Source organism: Hibiscus syriacus, unplaced genomic scaffold, assembly GCF_006381635.1.
Source record: "Hibiscus syriacus cultivar Baekdansim isolate YM2019G1 unplaced genomic scaffold, ASM638163v2 tig00110210_pilon, whole genome shotgun sequence".
NCBI classification, from domain to species: Eukaryota; Viridiplantae; Streptophyta; class Magnoliopsida; order Malvales; family Malvaceae; genus Hibiscus; species Hibiscus syriacus.
Genome location: NW_024062629.1, coordinates 894,804 through 915,691, shown reverse-complemented (window position 1 = coordinate 915,691; position 20,888 = coordinate 894,804). Strand labels below are relative to the sequence as shown.

The window sequence follows — 20,888 nt, the reverse complement described above, 5'->3', positions numbered from 1 at the left end:
TGACAAAGTATAAAATATAAGCATACGATTATGATTCACAATTGAGAAGTGATAAAAGATATGGTTCATACGGAATAATGTTTAATTATAAAATAATTGTACAAACTATATCGCTTTTCTCAAGTAGATGGCTAAACTGTTTTTTTTGAATTATCCAGCTGCCTAACGTTAAAAACGTTACCACTTTAAGTGTCGGAATCATAACTGCCGTTAAAATCTGTCATTAAAAGATACATGTCACATTTTGGTAATTTTAATTTTTTATCTAAAATTAAAAAATTAAAATTACATTTAAAAAATAAAATTTTTGAAATAGCCTCAAAACTTTAAAAACTATCATTTCAACCCCTAAACTCACGTCGATCACTGTCCTTAGCCGTCGGCAAAGCTTAACACGACCTCACCCTCTCTCTGATGATCAATACCCCTATGAAATAGCGACCAATCGAGATCAATTGACAGCCAATCGACATTTTGTACCCTGTGAACCTTAGGCTGAAAATCATGACTTCATGCGATCCTGACGGTCAATCGACGACCACTATGGCTGAGTATGACTAGGAAGATGACAAGAATTACGTTGGTGGCGGTGGTCGTGGACGACAAGGGCGACAACGACAAGTAAGGGATTTATATTTTTTAGGGATTTGAGATTTTTTATAATTTAAGAGAAATTAGGGTTTTTATAAATAAAAAATATTTTTAATTTAAAAAGAAATTTCAAAATTACCAGAATGTGACACATGTCACTTAACAGAGAAAATTAATAGCAATTACGACATGGACACCTAAAATTATAACGTTTGTAACATTAGACACATGAATGATTCAAAAAATGTTAGACACATATTAAATAAACGATATACTTTAAGCACTTATTTTATAATTAAACCTCTGAAAAAATCATGTCATCTAAATACACCTGCTTACTTGTGATCCATTTGAGTCAAACAGGCCGATGGCTATTTCCACCCTCACTCGCTTCTCTACTTCCCCACTCTCCTCTGCTCTCATTTCTCGCCATTTCAGTAAAAGAATCATCTTAACGTTGCTACTAAAAAGAAGAGTCAACACCAGATTTTCAAAACAATGGCTTCTTCACAAGACAACAAAATTACAGCTCCTGAAAATCCCCCATCGCCGCCGATGTCGTTTGATTTTAAATTTTATCCATCCAGTTGCTTATCATATATCCCTGACCATTTCAGGAGATGAGAAGGCTTACTTTGATCGATCACCAATCAATTTGTCGATAAGTTTTCTTGCCCCATCATTCTCTTTCAGGGACTGGAAGATAAGGTACATAAATTTGCTTCTTCAACTTTTCTTGGTACACAACAATGAAGATCAAAGGGTTATTGGTTAAGACTTGAGTGACATGCATCCTTACCTTTCTCATCATTTGCACAACCATCTCTGGACTCTCTGGTACTCCTTGTTCTAAGAATGTCTGAATCGATATCAAGTGTTAAAACTGATTCAATCCATTGGAGTAAACCAAGTATGATAGCAGAAACTAAATGCATTGAACTATGAAGTACCATCATAAAGACAATGTGGGGTATGGGAGTCATGGTTTAAACTAGTCTGGATCTTTAAATACAAGTTAAGCCATTGGCTCAAATATGTAATACAAGCCTAATTCTTTTCAGTTTTTATGTTGACGAAGCGAACCTTCACTTACATTCATCATGCAGGAATTGTAGATATTGATCCAACATGCAAGCTGCTCTTGATGGTTAAGGTTCTGCAAGTTCAGGGAGGCAAATCTTGCAAGGAGGAGTCTGAGAAATGCAGCACCAAAAAAAAAACATTACAATTCTTTGGAATTTTGATAAGCTATAGAAAATACATCAAATGAACAAAGAAAAGATTATTTACTTCAATCTGTGCAACAGAAATAAAGAATTCGAAGTTCGGTTTAGATTGATCGAATCATCACCAATTGAAACTAAATGCTTGTATGGGCCAATATCTCTCCTTCCAGAATTTGAACAAAAACCATAGGGATCCCGAAATCCGGTTTCTTCACTGCTTTCTTCTGACCCAATCAATGATAATGAAGGCATATTTCTACTGTAGGATTTCTCTTTACTGAGCTCATTCTTAAGAAAATGCTTGACAGACATTTTACAAGTTCCTCCGAGGTCCTGTTCGGTCCATCGACTCTCAACATTTCATTGACGGGGATGCTTATATTTCTTGCTTCTGCATTGCCTTGTTTTCTCACTCTGTATTCTATCTGAAAATAAAGCATGTCATACACACTTAGCTCCAAAGAAGTCTTTCTACAACTCATAAAATGGAACTGGTTCATGCCTGCGATCTTGGAGGATCTAAGCGTTTCTCTGCTGGCTTCGCATCGATCAAAGGTCTCTTCAAAGGAGCTCCAACAGATTGTTTTTATGTACTAAGGGCCCTTTACAGCTTGGCCCTTTACAGCTTGTCGTAACCGGTTTTCGTCCGGGCACGAAATATTTTTATTTGGCAGGAAAAGTGATGTGAATAAATGGTTTTTTAAAATAATTTGGGAGTCGCCATCGGCCTTTTGGGTTAGGTAGGTCGAATACCTAAAAATTATCTTTTAAAAGAGTTTTAAGAAAACATCAGTTAAAAGATGAACTGATCTGCGTTTATAACCAAAAATTCGTTCTTTTTAATAATAAAAAGGGATTCGTGATCGGTTACGTTTAGGGAAGGATTAGCACCCCTACAACGCCCAAAATTGGTACTTTTTAATTATAAATTGTCTCTATTATTGGAAATTTAAAAATTCAAAGATATATTTAATTCATAATTCTACTGTTTCAAATAATTTTAAGAAAATATATTAATATATAAATAAGATATTTACTTATTAGAATATCAGAAAAGGGCTTCTAGGTGCTTTAAGACAACTCTTTTCTTTGATATTAAAAAATAAATACATATCAAAATATGTTTATTTTTCTTAAAAGTAATTTATGAAATTAAATTTATAAATAGGATTTTTATTTAATAAACAAATAGAATAAATAAATATTATATATATTTATATAACTTAATGATAAATAATCATGAAGATATAATTTAAACATATATCAAAAGTAATAATAAATAAAATAATAATAATTAAAATGAAAGAAAATAAAAGTAATAACATTAAAACTATTGGATCAAAATAATGTAAAAATAATAAAACTTATGGTTAAAATTAAGATTATATAAAATTTAATGATCAAATTATAAAATATAAATATGTAAGAGACATGATTAGAATTATCATAAAATATAAATACTAGTAGTATAATTAGCCATTAATTATTTAATCAGTGATTAAAATAGAAATATTAAAATTATTAGGGACTAAATATGATATTTATCCTAAATATATTATTTAATACTAGTAAGGACTAAAACATAATAAAATAAAATTCGAATACTGAATTAGAACATTCAGAAATTAGTTTTAGTGACTAAAATGAATAATTACAAAACTCGGATGGCTACGGAAGGGGTTTAGCCATACATGTAAATTACGCATATACCCCTTCCCAAAACGACGTCGTTCGGGAAGGGGTATATATACCCCTTCATAGCTGGCCCGAAGGGCCAGCAGCCTCATTGTTCTCTTCTTCTTCTTCTCTCAAAAACGAGAGAAGAAGAAGCTCTCTCTTCCTTCTCTCTTAATTCCCTCACCGGAGGGAATTCCGGCGCCGATAGCCACTGCCAACCTCACCGCCGGCCACCGCCTCCGGTGGCCAGAAAATAAAACTTTATACCACAACGTAGATCGGATCGTCCTAATGACGATTCCGGTATTTGTTTACCTTAAAAAGCTCCCAATTGGAGCAAATCTTTAAAAATACCTTCGGTTTTCGAAGGTTTGTTGTGGAGCGTGGAGGCGCGTGGTTACTCCGGTGGTGGTGTGACTTTCCTCGGTAAGGTTTCTTTCGATCTTTATCTCATTATTTTGGTGTTTGATGGTGGTTGGATTGCTGGCTGTGGTTATCCCTTCCTTTCGTTTTTTTTTTTGTTTTGTGTTTTTCGTTTCTTTTTTCTCCTCGTCTGTTTCTCTGTAGTTCTCCGTCTGTTTTTTTTTTCTTTTGCAGGCACGATGGCTTTTATAGCCATGGAGGTACGCCCTTCAGACCGGTTCCAGTGGGGACTTCTGGTGAGTCACCATAGCTATAGCGGTGACTCACCATAGGGCTCGATGTGGGTAGCTTCGTGGCGTTCTGGAGACTTCTTCATGGGAGTCGTGGTAGTAGGGGATCGTCGGCAGCATATGGTTGGGTCACCTGGCAGTGGGAGTGTCGGCAGAGGCGGCGGCTGACCTTCTGGAAGCATCAGAGGCGGCTGGGGCTAGGGTTAGAAAACCCTAGCTGAAACATGTAAACCCTAATTGGGTTTTATATCATTTGGGCCTTCTGGATTGGGCTTGAAATTGTAATCAGGCCCCGATTTTGGGCCTTGTATGTTTTTTATTTAATGATAATAATATATATATATAATAATATATTTTATTTAATAATAATAATAATTAAAATAATATAATGAAAAATTAGTGTCTACAGCTGCCCCTCTTTGCTCATTCTTGTGTTAACAAGAATAGAGCAAAGACGAAAAAGACAATAATTTTCATTTGGCTTCTTTTGAGTAGGATTGAAATATTGAAAACATCATGCACTGAAGGGCTTACAGATGACCCGAAGGCTTTTTGGAAACATCATGCACTGAAGGGCTTATAGATGACCCGAAGGCTTTGAAAACATCAAAAAGCTCCCGAAGGCTTTTTGGAAACATCATGCACTGAAGGACTTACAGATGACCCTAAGGCTGTAAAAACATCAAAAAGCTCCCGAAGGCTTTTTGGAAACATCATGCACTGAAGGACTTACAGATGACCCTAAGGCTTTGAAAACATCAAAAAGCTCCCGAAGGCTTTTTGGAAACATCATGCTGAAGGACTTACAGATGACCCTAAGGCTTTGAAAACATCAAAAAGCTCCCGAAGGCTTTTTGGAAACATCATGCACTGAAGGACTTACAGATGACCCGAAGGTTTTGAAAACATCAAAAAGCTCCCGAAGGCTTTTTAGAAACATCATGCACTGAAGGACTTACAGATGACCCTAAGGCTTTGAAAACATCAAAAAGATCCCGAAGGCTTTTTGGAAACATCATGCACTGAAGGACTTACAGATTTGGGAAATAGTTTACTAAGTAAAAAAACTAAGGAAATCGTTTTCTTACTTTTCATCAATTTCATTTTTAGAAAAGATTGAATGAGAAACTATGTAAATCGTTTTCTCATTTTTTTTTCAAAATAACATGTTGATTGGGTAACATGCCCCAATCTCAAGATAATTTTCATTCTTGTGGATTGCATCTATCACTTCTTCAGATGTTTGTATGATTCCTGTATTTGCGATTTTGAATACCTTCTTCTTGTAAGGTATTTCTTACCATGAATCTTCTTGTTCTTCCGAAGATCTGTAAAACTTCATGTTCGAATGCACTCAGATGTATCAATGTAATGCATTGTCTATTGTGTAAATGATGTTTTTATGAATGCATGAATGTTGATGCAATCTTTATTTGTCTTCAAAGTGGTGAACTTGGTCTTCCTCTAGTTCATCATTTATTGTCAGGGTTACCTCTGGATATCAGTGTAGCAATTTATGCTATCAAGCTTACATTTCTGTAGAATCATCTGATCAACTTGTATCTTTGCTATCTTCTTTGCTTCATGAAAGTCTCAGAAGAAATGTTTCATTTGTGGAACTCTTGCTGTAGTCAGAACTGTGACCTTGATGTCCCATTTTGTCTTGGATAAAACCAATTTTCTTTGCTTGGACTTGTGTAGAAATTCCATAAAGCTTTCATCTTTGAAAAGAGAATCTATCATCTTTAAAAAGAAAATTTGTCATCTTTGAAGAGTGTAGATGTAGATATGCCTGACTCAGCAGGGATTAATTAGGAGAGTAGAGTCTGTTCTAATTTAACTCTTGAAACATCACAAGGAGATTTATTCCAATTCCTTTCATGTCTTCACATATAATCAGATCTCGAATAAGGCAACTTAAACCATATCATGTAAAGATGTTTAACAACAACCTATTGTTTGATCTTAGTTGGCTCCATTAGTTTCTTGTTTAAAATTTCAACTTTCCTTGGAAAGAAATCTTCATTATATCTCACTTCTAATCTTGGGGTTGAAGAAAACAAACTTCATCTTGGATCAATAAATGGAAACCATATGATTGCAACATTGGTTCAGCACTATAATCACTGGTTCGTAAAACATTTGACAATACATTCATCTTTTCCTGTGGTTTCTGATCGGATTATTGGTCAATGAAGCATTTGACAACACATTCATCCTTTCTTGTGGCTTCTGTTCAGATGTTCGTAAAACATTTGACAACACATTCATCCTTTCCTATGGCTTCTGTTCAGATGTTCGTAAAACATTTGACAACACATTCATCCTTTCCTATGGCTTCTGCCAAGATTTCTCAATCATTGAAGCTCTTTGCCTAAAGTTCAAAGCTTTTGAATGATGTCACACGACCACTTGAGAAAAAAAACTCAGTGGGGATTCAAGTGTAATGTTGGTATGACCAAAAAGTTGGTCAAATTCACAAGATATGCTGGTGTCGAATTGAATAGGAGACACTAACTGATCTTGATATCATCTCGGGCAAAGACAAATGTGATACTGATCATATTTTCTTCTATAATGATCTTTGTAGGAAGTAGAAACACATCAACTATAGGATCAATGTACAGAAAGATATCCGTGGAATTTTTGCAGCTGGGGATGAAATACAAATGATAAAACCAAAATAGATGAAAACTCAATTCATCTTGGCTAGCAATGATGATCCCAAATAACAACGGGAATAACAGTAATATAAGTGAGAGTCGAGTCTCCCTTTTCAATGTCATCAAGGAAGCAAAAACTGATGTGAAAAACAGCTTCATAATCTCAATAGTATGGTTGAAACTATTTGCTAGGAATCTCAAAGAAATATTTTCAATTATCGCCGACACACAAAAGGCCAAATTCAATGATGAGATCTTAAGGAACTGAACCCTGGATCAAGTAGTCTACCTGGGGATCATCTTTATTCATGCAACCGTAATGTAGTTTATCAAAGAACACACTGTCATGTGACATACGGTTAAAAAGATTAGGTATTTGAAAACATACTTGTTGAGTAATCATTTATTCAAACATCATGATCATAATGTAATTGCCTGATGAACGAAGCAATTATGTATAGTCAGCTCGACTGTCACTGTTTCACCATTTTCATTCTTCATATCTTTCTGTCTCATTGGAAATATTTGTTCAAGTCAATGATTTTTTACACAGGATATTGTGGATCTTCAGCATGCCCCAACATTGGCTAATACAAGTGTTCAAAATGCATCAACAGTTCTGATTCTGATTGAAATGGGTTTTCAGCATGCCCCAGCATTTTTCTGATAAATATTCAGAATATTTCAACATTTCTGATTCTGTTTGAAAAAGGTTTTCAGCATGCCCCAATATTTACTTCTTGTTAATCTGAGTCTTCAAAATACCCCACATGGATCTGTTTGAAGGAACCTTTAAGATGCCCCAACAATTGCTGATACAGATGTTAAAAGTGTGCTCAACATTACTTCTTGTTGAGATGAGCCTCCAAGAATGCCCAAATATCCATATTGTTGTGAGCCTTCAAAATGCCCCAATATTCTATTTCTGGTTGAAATGGGTTCTCAAGATGTCCCACATGAAACATTTCTGTCTGAAAATGGGCTTTCGAGATGCCCCAATATTCTGCTTCTGGTTGACTCAAAATGTCTGTTTGACTTGAATATCATGATCCCCACGAGGTTTAATTTTGACAATATACTGTTGTACTTGTGGCTTTATTCATGCCCCAAATCTGTTTATCTTGAATACTCTTATTCTGATGTTACTGAACATCAATGTTGTCAAGTAACTAGAGAAATTCTCTTTATGTTGTCATAAACTTAAGAAGTACTCAATCATTCTAATAGAAACGTCTGAGATATGCGTCTTCTGAATGAGGTGACCATTTTCTGTATCTGGAGGGATTTAGTCGGACAGAGCAGTAAAAATAGCTTGGTAATTCGTTCCAGGCTGACACAGTGGCTTATCATCTTTCAGTGAAGGTCATCTCTGAAATATACTTTTCTGTAGGAGAGAAATCAATTTATGCATACAGTAATCTGATGCAATGGCAAGACTACATATACAATGGTACAAGCTCATCAAAAATCCGCACCCATGCAACATGTTGATTCTGATAACAACTCATCGGATTATGAAGCGATCTTTCAGGATGATTTCACATATATTGATAGTTCTTCTGATATCGAGGAAATCATGAATTCTGATTCTGATGAGGAGAGTAAACTGTTATACTTGACAAAAATGAGATTCTCAGAGGCTGAGGCTTCAATAACCATGGAGAGATGTGGTTCAGATTCATCAATTACATAATTGACAGATTTTATATGTGCTGATCAAATGGCTAAGGTTACTGACGCACTTCTTATGGTAGAAGATAGGAAGCCATTATGCAATGATCCCAATTACAAGCAAAGGCGAAACTTGGGCTGTGATTTGTGGAAAAGGAAGAAGCAGAGGAAGCTTGAAAAGAAGCTTCTTAATGAAGATGATCATGTAGTTCATCTTTCAATTCCAATGATCGGTTCTGGGGTTCCTACCGAATCAGATCAGATAACTCAAAGAACACTTTCAGAAGATGCTATTGGGTCTCCTTATTTCTACTATGAGCAAAATTCATCTTTCAAATCCAATGATTGATTTTGGAGTTCATACCAAATCAGATCAGATAACTCGAAGAACACTTCCAGAAGATGCTATGAGCACATTCATCTTCCAAATTCAATGATTGGTTCTGTGGTTCATACCAAACCAAATCAGATAACTCAAAGAACACTTCCAGAAGATGCTATTGAATCTTCTTATTTCTACTATGAGCACATGGCACTTGCTCCAGTTAATGTTTAGACTGGAATATCATAGTACTTATTCGATGTAGAGCCAGAATTTGTAGATTCGAAGCATTTTCATGCTATTACACTGAAAAGGGCTATATTCATAATTCTGCCAATTGAGAACAGATTTTCTCTTATTCTGCTTCCTCCATGTACTGATGTTTTTCCATTGACAAAGAAATGATGGTCTTCCTGGGATCCAAGAACAAAGTTGAACTGTTTATAAACATGTACAGGAAGTGCCAAATTGACAGAAAGGATCTGTAAGGCTCTTGAAGCTTATGACAATGAAACACCTTCGAGTGTCCAGAAGTATGTTCTTGATGAGTGCTTGAAAATGGAATCTGGTATGGATTAGAAGGAATAAAATGGTTCCACTTGAACCTGATGAGGTGGAAATGCTTCTAGGTTTCTCTAAAAACCATACACGAGGAGGAGGATCTGCTAGAGACATATTTCCCGGTGGTATCCATGTCTTGTCTTTTTCCTTCTAGGATCAGTAATGCAGAGGTTGTCTTCTACTGTCTTGGCATATTTTTGAAAAAAGATGTGCAAGAACTGAATGATGATCGGTTGGAGCAATTGATGAGTAGATTTGTCGAATTCGACCTTGTTGTCGGTGGCATCCAGCATAACAACCTTACTTATATAAAAGGCCTATAAGGGTAGATTCTGTTCCAATGTCTTGTTCTGTGCTCTAAGTCCACAAATTCAAATTCAACAATCTTCTGAAGGACATAATGGATATCATCTTGACAAAGAAAATGATCGTCATAGAAAAAGTAATGATGTATCAAGACTTGAGCTAGCATCAAGGTATAACCAGAGTGCAGGTAGTGACTTGTTCATGGCTCTATGATGTAATCTTCTAGAGAACATGAATTGATGGTTGGGGAAAATAATCTGTCTGGTGATGCTTATCGCCCTCAGCATGAGATAATCTTTCTTGATGAGTTGATAATAATGTCATAGGGGAGTGTCACAAGTTCAATTATCCAGACTTTCTGGCTTCTTGGACCACTTGCCTTCAAAAATGTGAAGTGCTTCATTATTCTGGCCTCGTTCATTCTTTTTCTACAACAGAGGTAGAATAAGCAACAATTGCTTCAAGGACCTTCCTTATTTGAGACTGTCCTGTTTGAAAATGTTTTTTCCTCCTTTGTTTATTGAAGAATGAAATACTTTTACAAAGTATTGCCCTTCTTAGGTTCACAATAGAATCAGATCATAAACAATGAGTTTAATAAATATCAAATAAATCAACTACACTTTTAAATCAATCAAAAATCATAGTCCTATGGCAAGTGTCAAAATTATTGACTGATTTGAGGTGTAGATTGATTCTGATAAAGTAAGGTCTCTCAGGTTCTCAGGTTAGTCCAGCATATATGTCTCTTTGGGCTTCCATTAATTTGAAGAAATGGTTGTTATGCTCATCTTGTAGAGATACTTCTTGATTCTAGAATCTTAGGAACGTCTTTGGGATATGTGGTGCTTCATTAAGAGCTTAAGATCGTCTCTTATGTCGTTGTTGCACCATTCAATATTCGAGCCGCCTTTTCAGGTTTTCAACTCGAATCCTCCTTTGGTTCTAAGATTTTATTTAAAAATTTACATCTTGAACCCCCTTTTATCATTTTTCATATCATGCATTAAAAATTTTAAAAACCAATTTTTTGCAAATAAAAATCAATCTTGGAAGGCGGAATGAATTCTAAAGATATCATCTTTTACTTAGAAATCCATGTATGATTAGAATGGACTTTTCAGGTACGTAACGTAGGCCATGGCTTATGGTTACGAATGAAAGGGATAAAAAGGCTCAACTAAGTGTTTAAGGGTAATCAAACCAAGGATCAATTCATTCTGATTCCATCAATCTTGCCTTGCTTAACTTGGATCTGCTTTGTTGGGGATTTTTCCATCATTTGGATCCCTCTAGACTGCCAAATTTTGGATTCATTTCCAATTTCTCATATCTTCAGCATTTCTTGCACTTCTTGTTCGTACTTGATCAACCTTGTAACTTGAGGCTCAATAAGTCACCCATCTTGATTCAATTTTCCTTTTTTTTTCTTTCTTTGTTGGATGAGTATAATACTTCAATTGCTTTGAGCACCTCCTTTTGCATTTTGGAGGTTTTCCATTATTCTTGATTGGATTGATCTTCAAGCACTCTGTATTTGACATACTTTGTAGTTCAAAACTTTCATGACTTCATGGAAACTTGTCTTCGTAATAAAACTGTATTGACAATCTTTATTCTTGTGAGCCAATATCCTTTACTTTGCCCCCCAATATAGAGGGTGATCCTTGGTTAGGGTTGAATTAGAAGAAAAATTATTCAGGCTCAAATGGGGACAACAAAGGATATATATATATATTAAAGGATAAATGAAACAATGCCGTTCATCATCTCATACACAGAAACCTTTGTAAAAAGAGGTATCCACAGAGGGATGAATATTCAAGATTAACTTTACTTACATGAAAAATGTAATTAATGCATGATATATTTATTTCAATCAATCACTCTTCCCTTCTTCTTTAAGTATGCCCTAATCACTCGAAATTATCTTCAATGAGTTTGTCCATAATGCCTCATCTCGTCTCTTCTTGAAGTAAAATTCACGAATAGTTGAAAGTTTGGTTCTTTTGAGGTCTTTTGGTTTATGATGGTTTTGTGTTCGAAAAGACAAATGTGTGACTTTTGAAGTCATGTATATGGTGGAATGTAGTATCATCAATCAACTCTACCCGAAAAGGTAAACATCTGGAGTAGGTGTCTCAAAAACAGGTGGAGACATTACTTCGGAAACTTTGTAGTGTCAAGATTTAGTTTTGGTAAGGGTCGAGTAATTGGCATTGGATATGGAAGATATAATTTTACCACTTGCCAAAGATCTATAACTCTTGAAAAATTAAAAGAATATTTGATCTACTTGATACTCAATAATCTCAAGGTTAAAACTTGATTCCTTGCTCATAACCATAAAAGCAATACATATTTATTTATTGCACAAAAGGTGGAGGAAGAGAAAAAAAACAAGTTCAAACAGGATGCTGAAAGTAGAAAAGTACTACAGTGGTAGATAACACTTCCACTTATTTATTTTATTATGCCTTATTACTCCTATAATGGTATGTAATAGGATCATGATTCTTTTCTTCATTTGCCCCCCATTTCTTGATCATTTCTTGTGTCAAAACCCCTTTGTCAACAAGCATCTCAATTTCTTTTAACAGTGGCCTACAATCGCCTGTAGAATGCCCCTTTACCCCCAAGTGGAAATTACAAACACTATCTTGATCATAGCTATGAGTAGAAGGGTTTGATGTCACTTTAGTTGGTCTTGGTGTAATGTACTGACCTTTAACCAAATGAGGGTATAAGTCTGAAATAGAAGTTTGGAACACTTCTAAAGTTTTTCTTGATCGCATGACTTTCTTTGGTCGATCCGAACAGTTACTTGCTCTTTTTCTTTTGCAGTTGCGGGGATTCTGGATGCGACATACATTCACATCATCAGCTTTCACTTTTTGATCCGTTGGGCTCTTGGATGTGACTTTTGAGTTTTCTTCATTGATTACATTCTCAATTAAATCTCCACTTGTCACAAGATTCTCGAATTCCTTTGTCGGATTTGCCTGCATTAACTCGAAGAAAGGCGCTGGAAGGGAATCACGAAACATACATGATATCTCTTCTTCTAACATGGGAGGTTGAACTTGTGCTGCCACTCTTCTCCATCTTAAGGCATATTCTTGAAATCTTTCATTGGTTTTCTTCTTTACTCTTCGAAGATCCATACGTGTTGGAACTAAGCCTTTAACATACCGATATTGTCCCAAAAATGCATCAACTAGATCTACCCATCTCTTGATCTGTTCTTGGGTCAAATGATTGTACCAGACTACTATTGGGCCAACAAGACTATCATGGAAAGAGTGAATTAATAGATCATCAGAACTCAAATATCCTTCCATTTTTCTGCAAAACATTCTCAAATGGATTAAGGGACAACTGGTGCCATCATATTTCTCAAAATCAGGCATTTTGAATTCATGGGGAATAATCAAATCTGGAACCAAGCTGAGCTTTCTTGCTTCTAATTCTTTGTGGAAAGTATCAACACATTTCATATTTTTGATTGCTTCATCTATCTTCTTGAATCTTTCCTCATATTGCGAATAATGAACAAGGCTATTCTTTGGGTTCAATTGGGATGCCCCGGAGGGTTTTACCATTTTCGACTCTTCAATCTGACAGCATGATTGCTCTTTATCAATTATCTCTTCTTTATCAGATGTCACATACTGAATAATTTGATTTGATCCATCTGGTACTGAATCTGATGTTTCTTTCCTTATATCCTGAGGTAACTCTGTCAATTGTTCTGGCCACTGGTCTTGTAGTCCCTTATAAGATTGCTCCATTGTTTTCATGATGACAGTAAAGTAATATGAATGAATGACCTTGGTTTTACTGTTACAACACATTTCATTAATTATTAACATGTTTTTATAATTAAAGTACATGACAGTACTTAAATAAAATGTGAAAAATGCATAAATGGAAAAATAAGAATGCAAAATGTGCAATTCAAAGATATAAAAAGTAAAAATACAAAATGAAAATGCACAGATACAAAATGTAAATGCATGTATGAAAAGGTGTTACTTAAGAGTGATCATCTTAGAACAGATTTCGTTGAACACAAAAGCTTCAGTACATCAAACAAAACTTTTACATGTAGGGGACAACTTTCAGTCCTAACTTCAATAAAACTTTACATATAGGGAATAACTTTCCCATTTTCTTCTCTAAAACCAAGTTAGTTTAGCAGCTTATGGGCCATATTGCTTGTCTGGACTGCAGCTTCTTCCATGACATTCTGGTGTTCTTTCATCTCCTATGTCAATTCTTGGAGTTGATCATTTTCCTTTGTGAGAGAACATTTGTGTTCAAAAAGTTTTTGGACAAGATCTTCATGTATGTTGCAACTCTTTTTCAGTTTGGTGACCCCTACTATCCACTCTTCTGGGGTGTTTCCTATACCAGCATTTTGAAAGGCTTGACTGACCTTCTGGAAGTCTTCATGTATGGTTTCCATTTTGGTGCTCAATTTATCGTTTTCAATCTTCAAATGACGTATTTGAGCTTCAAACCTCAGCAAATCTTCTTCTCTCTGGGCGCCCCTACTTATATTCTTTCCTTTGAAGACTTTTGGTATTAATCTATCAGGACCCTTGGTTACCAAACTAGGTCGATCATTTACCATAAATTGTAAGGTTCCATGATCTAAAAGACTTTGGACTCGGCGTTTGAAGGCAAGACAATTCTCAATGGTATGTCCTTGAGCTCCGGCATGATATTCACAATGAACGTTGATGTCATACCAATTTGGATACGGAGGTTGGAACGGTTTCATATAATATGGATCCACTTCTCGTGCTTCAAGTAGCTTCTCATACAACTCTTTATATGATATAGGTATAGCATCAATATGAGAACCGCCTTTTGTCTTGAATTGAACCTGAGTTTTAGATATAGGGAACATACTAAACTTCAATGATTTCAGGTTACATGATTTCTTCTCTTCTCTAGGAGCTTGTACAGTTGTCACCATTTCTTTGATATCTCCAGACGATTTGTGAATACGAATGATGATTGTCTGTAATTTCTCAAATTGGTTAAGAATCGAAGTCCCTTGCGTATCTGAAACTGCAGAGTTAGGTTTATTGAGCTCTCTCTTTTTCTGTGCTGGAATCTCTTCTCTTTTGGCCAAAACAGATATTCTATCCATCATTTTGGACATCTACTCTCTTATTTCTCGTATCTCCTTTTGCTCTTCAATGGGCATACAATCTTTGGGTGCATAGCTCTTCTCTATCTTCAGAGTTCCCTCAGGATGTCTTTTCTTGGCCGCATCATATTTTGTTTGATCATAGAACTTTTTGTCCATTTATGATTTCTTTCTAATTTGATGAACAGTCTTTTCAGTTAACACCTTTTGGTCATGATCATGCAATGCAAACAACAGAAAATAATTTAAACAAATTAGAGCAAAAATAACATACATGGGAAAATAAGAAAAAATAAAATGGTTAATACCAACTAATTGAAAGAAAAAATTTATTTATCATGGTATATAATAAATCCTAACCTCATGCTTTCTAGTTTCATGCCTTGTTTGGAAAAATTAACCTAACCGCATGATTTCTAGTTCGCATGCATTTATTCAGGGAGAAAAAATAATAATAAATTAAATAAATTAAAAGCTAGAGCTTATTTCTCCTTTGTGTACACCTATGAACAAAGGTTCAGTACTATCTTAGATTAGGTGAATTTCTAGGGTTTATTATATGCAGAGTTTCAGTTCTAGGAGTAAAGGTACTCGAATTGTCCTTGTTGATGCCCCCTTGGGCTGTCAACCCTCAATCTTAGTCCATTACAGACTTAAACGGATCGAGTTCAATTCGAGGGGACACATTTCTCTATACCTGACACGGAGAATAAATTCTCACAAAGACATAGAGCATATGAACCCCGAAAGTTACTTGCTAGGTCTGACACGGAGAATAAATTCTCACGAAGATGTCGCTTTCACTCCCACTTAAAAGGGACAAACTCAATTATAGAGCTTTATGTTATGCAATGCAAGTGTTGTGTGTGAGGAGAAATGTTCAAACCTCTAACAGATAAATAAAATAATTAATATCTGAATAAAATAAACAATATTAATATAAAAATAATAAATAATAAAAATTTGAAAGAAAAGAATTAAAAATTAAATAAATGAATTTTTAATTTCTAATTAATAGAGACCATTTATAATTGATTTTAAAGTTTGACAGTCCCCAGCGGAGTCGCCAAGCTGTCGTAACCGGTTTTCGTCCGGGCACGAAATATTTTTATTTGGCAGGAAAAGTGATGTGAATAAATGGTTTTTTAAAATAATTTGGGAGTCGCCATCGGCCTTTTGGGTTAGGTAGGTCGAATACCTAAAAATTATCTTTTAAAAGAGTTTTAAGAAAACATCAGTTAAAAGATGAACTGATCTGCGTTTATAACCAAAAATTCGTTCTTTTTAATAATAAAAAGGGATTCGTGATCGGTTACGTTTAGGGAATGATTAGCACCCCTACAACGCCCAAAATTGGTACTTTTTAATTATAAATTATCTCTATTATTGGAAATTTAAAAATTCAAAGATATATTTAATTCATAATTCTACTGTTTCAAATAATTTTAAGAAAATATATTAATATACATAAATAAGATATTTACTTATTTAGAAATATCAGAAAAGGGCTTCTAGGTGCTTTAAGACAACTCTTTTCTTTGATATTAAAAAATAAATACATATCAAAATATGTTTATTTTTCTTAAAAGTAATTTATGAAATTAAATTTATAAATAGGATTTTTATTTAATAAACAAATAGAATAAATAAATATTATATATATTTATATAACTTAATGATAAAATAATCATGAAGATAATAATTTAAACATATATCAAAAGTAATAATAAAATAAAATAATAATAATTAAAATGAAAGAAAATAAAAGTAATAACATTAAAACTATTGGATCAAAATAATGTAAAAATAATAAAACTTATGGTTAAAATTAAGATTATATAAAATTTAATTATCAAATTATAAAATATAAATATGTAAGAGACATGATTGGAGTTATCATAAAATATAAATACTAGTAGTATAATTAGCCATTAATTATTTAATCAGTGATTAAAATAGAAATATTAAAATTATTAGGGACTAAATATGATATTTATCCTAAATATATTATTTAATACTGGTAAGGACTAAAACATAATAAAATAAAATTCGAATACTGAATTAGAACATTCAGAAATTAGTTTTAGTGACTAAAATGAATAATTACAAAACTCGGATGGCTACGGAAGGGGTTTAGCCATACATGTAAATTACGCATATACCCCTTCCTAAAACGACGTCGTTCGGGAAGGGGTATATAGACCCCTTCATAGCTGGCCCGAAGGGCCAGCAGCCTCATTGTTCTCTTCTTCTTCTTCTCTCAAAAACGAGAGAAGAAGAAGCTCTCTCTTCCTTCTCTCTTAATTCCCTCACCGGAGGGAATTCCGGCGCCGATAGCCACCGCCAACCTCACCGTCGGCCACCGCCTCCGGTGGCCGGAAAATAAAACTTTATACCACAACGTAGATCGGATCGTCCTAATGACGATTCCGGTATTTGTTTACCTTAAAAAGCTCCCAATTGGAGCAAATATTTAAAAATACCTTCGGTTTTCGAAGGTTTGTTGTGGAGTGTGGAGGCGCGTGGTTACTCCGGTGGTGGTGTGGCTTTCCTCGGTAAGGTTTCTTTCGATCTTTATCTCATTATTTTGGTGTTTGATGGTGGTTGGATTGCTGGCTGTGGTTATCCCTTCCTTTCGTTTTTTTTTTTGTTTTCTGTTTTTCGTTTCTTTTTTCTCCTCGTCTGTTTCTCTGTAGTTCTCCGTCTGTTTTTTTTTCTTTTGCAGGCACGATGGCTTTTATAGCCATGGAGGTACGCCCTTCAGACCGGTTCCAGTGGGGACTTCTGGTGAGTCACCATAGCTATGGCGGTGACTCACCATAGGGCTCGATGTGGGTAGCTTCGTGGCGTTCTGGAGACTTCTTCATGGGAGTCGTGGTAGTAGGGGATCGTCGGCAGCATATGGTTGGGTCACCTGGCAGTGGGAGTGTCGGCAGAGGCGGCGGCTGACCTTCTGGAAGCATCAGAGGCGGCTGGGGCTAGGGTTAGAAAACCCTAGCTGAAACATGAACCCTAATTGGGTTTTATGTCATTTGGGCCTTCTGGATTGGGCTTGAAATTGTAATCAGGCCCCGATTTTGGGCCTTGTATGTTTTTTATTTAATGATAATAATATATATATAATAATAATATATTTTATTTAATAATAATAATAATTAAAATAATATAATGAAAAATTAGTGTCTACACAGCTCTTTGTGGAATTAGTACAAGACTGATTCTGTGTTTCCATTTTATCATCTGAAACAACAATGAATAATAAAGTTTAATGGCATTGACATGGCTCATGAGACATTAGAAAAACCATAAAACTCACCCGAGAAAGATTGCAGATGACTCGCCATCGATGTATTTTGAGTTATAGTTTTTGGTTGCTGATGTTTAGGATTATCCAGGCAAGCCTCAGTCGAATCAGCTGGATTCTCCATGTTTCTTTTTTAAGATGATGTATAGACAGCTTCTTGATACAAGTCTTGTCTGAAGTGTACAACTTGTTGTTCGAGCCGGACGATCTCCTCTTCGAGTACCGCCACTTCGGCTAAAAGCTCCAATGTCTACAAAACCAAATCCAGCATTAGAATGAGCAACTTCCTCAGCTTATTCCTTCAAGTTTCTCAATTTTTTTAAGGAAGGAACAATGGCGAATTACTAACCGAAGGAGAGAGATAGGGAGGAAGACGAGGTAAAGCTCCCAAAGGTCTATTAAAAGCTCTCTCCAAAGCTCTATGGATGTTCTCTTCTTGTCTAAGCTTCTTCTTCAGTTTATCAACCTTATAAAACATTAGAGCTTTCAAATTTCATTACAATCAACAAAAAGAGATAAGAAAATGAAATCCGAAACTTGTAACTCTATCTTGGTAAAGAAATCTATACATCTTTTTTGAAGGGCCATTTTTCTCTCATTGGTCGAGGCTCGTCGATTTTTCATTGCCTTTGTGGCGACTGCCGGTTGCATTTCTGCCTTCTCCTTCAAAGAGAAAAAGGCACAATCAGTCTATTAAGCCTAGAAAGTTGACATTTTGCCTGGAAAATCCACCTGTGGATGCAATGAAAGATGCCTGCTTTAAAAAATCTTCAACCCTTTGAAGTGTTTTGTTGAAACGATAAGCAGATATTAAATAGATCCCAGTTTAGCCATTGATTAAAATGATTGATAACTATGATTAGTCATTACTTTTTTATGCTTCAATGGAACTTTCCCAGACTGCAGATACATCCTGGCCCTGGTATTCATCTTTTCCGACACTCTATCTGTACTACCTTATCTGCAACAGAAAAAACCAAATTCAAAAGACTTCAACAGAAAGATCGTTCAAAGTTTAAGCAACAAGAAGGTGGAAAATTCAGAACTTCACCCCAAATAAAACAGAGGACTGATCAGATTCAGACCCAAGCAAGTAAAAGAAGATTCTAAGAAGAAAAAAGGAAGTAGGATATATGCTGTTGTTATGTATTTAAAGCAGCAAAGACAGAGAGGAGGTTTGCAGAAGGAAAAAGCACATGGCGGTACATAAACTCCACTCCACGAACAAACACTAACTTGCTTGAGTCATGATGAATCAACGTGGGTCTTCCCTTTTTCCTTCCACTTTACTAACTACTAAATACTAGAGAATAATACATTCTCTTGGGTAATGTTTTCTTTTACCACAAGCCTCCACTTGTTTCTTTTTAAAGATTCTATAAACTCAAATTCCTAAATTACAACCACTTGTAGTAATACTGGACGTTACATCTTCTTTTATTAATGTAACATAAAGTATTAGAATCATTCCTTAATAAAATTATAAAAATTAGGATGAAATGTGACAAAGATGAGGTACGACGAAATCAAGGTATTTCTTTGAATTTTGAATATAATAATCCATTTTAATTTAGTTTATTCCGTTCAAATCATTATTAGCGGTTAATTCAGCCAATTCTCTAACACTTTTTTAGTTATGGATTCCTAAAAGTTCTATTATAATCGTTTTGTTTATTTACTTAGAAGATGGTTTTATTATATATGGGTAAATTATAAGTCTCAACACTTAATTTTATTATCATTTTTGTTTTGATCATTAAAATTTTAATTTTTTAACTTAATTACTAAATTTTCATGTTTTAGTCACTCCGCCATTAAAAATTGCTTATGAAGTAATATTTTCACTTTAAAAAATAATTTTTTTCAATTTTTCATTTGTCTTCTTCCCAAAACTTTTTGTTTATTTACAAAAAGTAACAAGTTTTCCCCCCTGAAATTGCTATGATCATGACGAGTGAGAGTCGTGGAACGACGATAACTTCATTTTCAAACACCATAAGGCATAAGTACTGTCGTGTTCTTATCGAACAGCTATCAATTTAATGTGAGCTAAGAGTTTAGAGTTTCAGATACTAACATTAAGAAAGAAGGAAAATGGAAAGAGATAAACGACATGGTCTTGAACGTGGGAGAAGGATGACACTTGTGGCTCTTTGGTTGATGAGTAAATTAGAAATTTTGGTATTTTATGATTGATATCCTTTGTTATGTTTCAGTTTGGGTATTATTTCTTACATGATAAACACTAAAATGGATCTCGTCCCCTCCGCCAGCCCCTTATTGATGTTGAATTTCTCTCATGCCGATTTCGTCCCTCCATCACTCAAAGATCCTAAACTTTCCATTAACAAATAAAAGGAATCGGATTCGGCTTCTGTCGTTTCTTTGTGCTGCAATACTATGTGTGTTTTTGAGAGATTTTTAAAGCAATTGGCTGTTACTATCATGCGATACAACCCTCCCTAGTTGAAATGTCAATCTCAATCACTAATGTTTGATTAAACCGAGGAGTTTACATCATATCTCCACAATACAACAAAAGCAAGGCTAATAGATTACTTTATCAAGCAAACAATCTCACATAAATCAAAGTTATCAATTCAATCACATGAAACATCTCTCGGATCATACTGGGTTAAATCGACTGGCTCTGAAACTGAAACATCTGATACAAATCCAACGGCAGAGGGGATTTCATTGTTAAAGTGCTCTAGTGTTGGCAACACTGATTCCCAATCACACATTGGGGGGGC

The 20,888-nt window shown here is 34.9% G+C and overlaps 1 protein-coding gene and 1 long non-coding RNA gene across 3 annotated transcripts; both read right to left on the bottom strand.

Annotated features, from left to right (window-relative positions):
* Nucleotides 1-925: 925 nt before the first annotated feature.
* Nucleotides 926-2,108, bottom strand: LOC120113593. 2 transcript variants are annotated; one of them, XR_005515325.1, is made up of 3 exons: nt 1,882-2,108; nt 1,685-1,747; nt 926-1,450 (listed from the first exon to the last, which is right to left on the bottom strand). XR_005515325.1 is itself a non-coding variant. In XM_039134693.1 (3 exons), exons 1-3 carry the CDS (start codon nt 2,067-2,069, stop codon nt 1,271-1,273), a joined length of 468 nt encoding a protein of 155 aa, XP_038990624.1. In that variant the 5' UTR covers nt 2,070-2,108; the 3' UTR covers nt 930-1,270. The 2 variants fall into 2 exon arrangements, 1 of the variants encoding a protein (XP_038990624.1); XM_039134693.1 differs by having other exon boundaries at nt 930-1,450; nt 1,685-1,784.
* Nucleotides 2,109-2,325: 217 nt separating this feature from the next.
* Nucleotides 2,326-19,235, bottom strand: LOC120113591. The gene is made up of 6 exons (XR_005515324.1): nt 19,006-19,235; nt 18,705-18,798; nt 18,485-18,601; nt 18,148-18,385; nt 18,021-18,071; nt 2,326-2,427 (listed from the first exon to the last, which is right to left on the bottom strand). It is a non-coding gene; the product is annotated as an uncharacterized LOC120113591 (long non-coding RNA).
* Between the last annotated feature and the right edge of the window lie 1,653 nt (nt 19,236-20,888).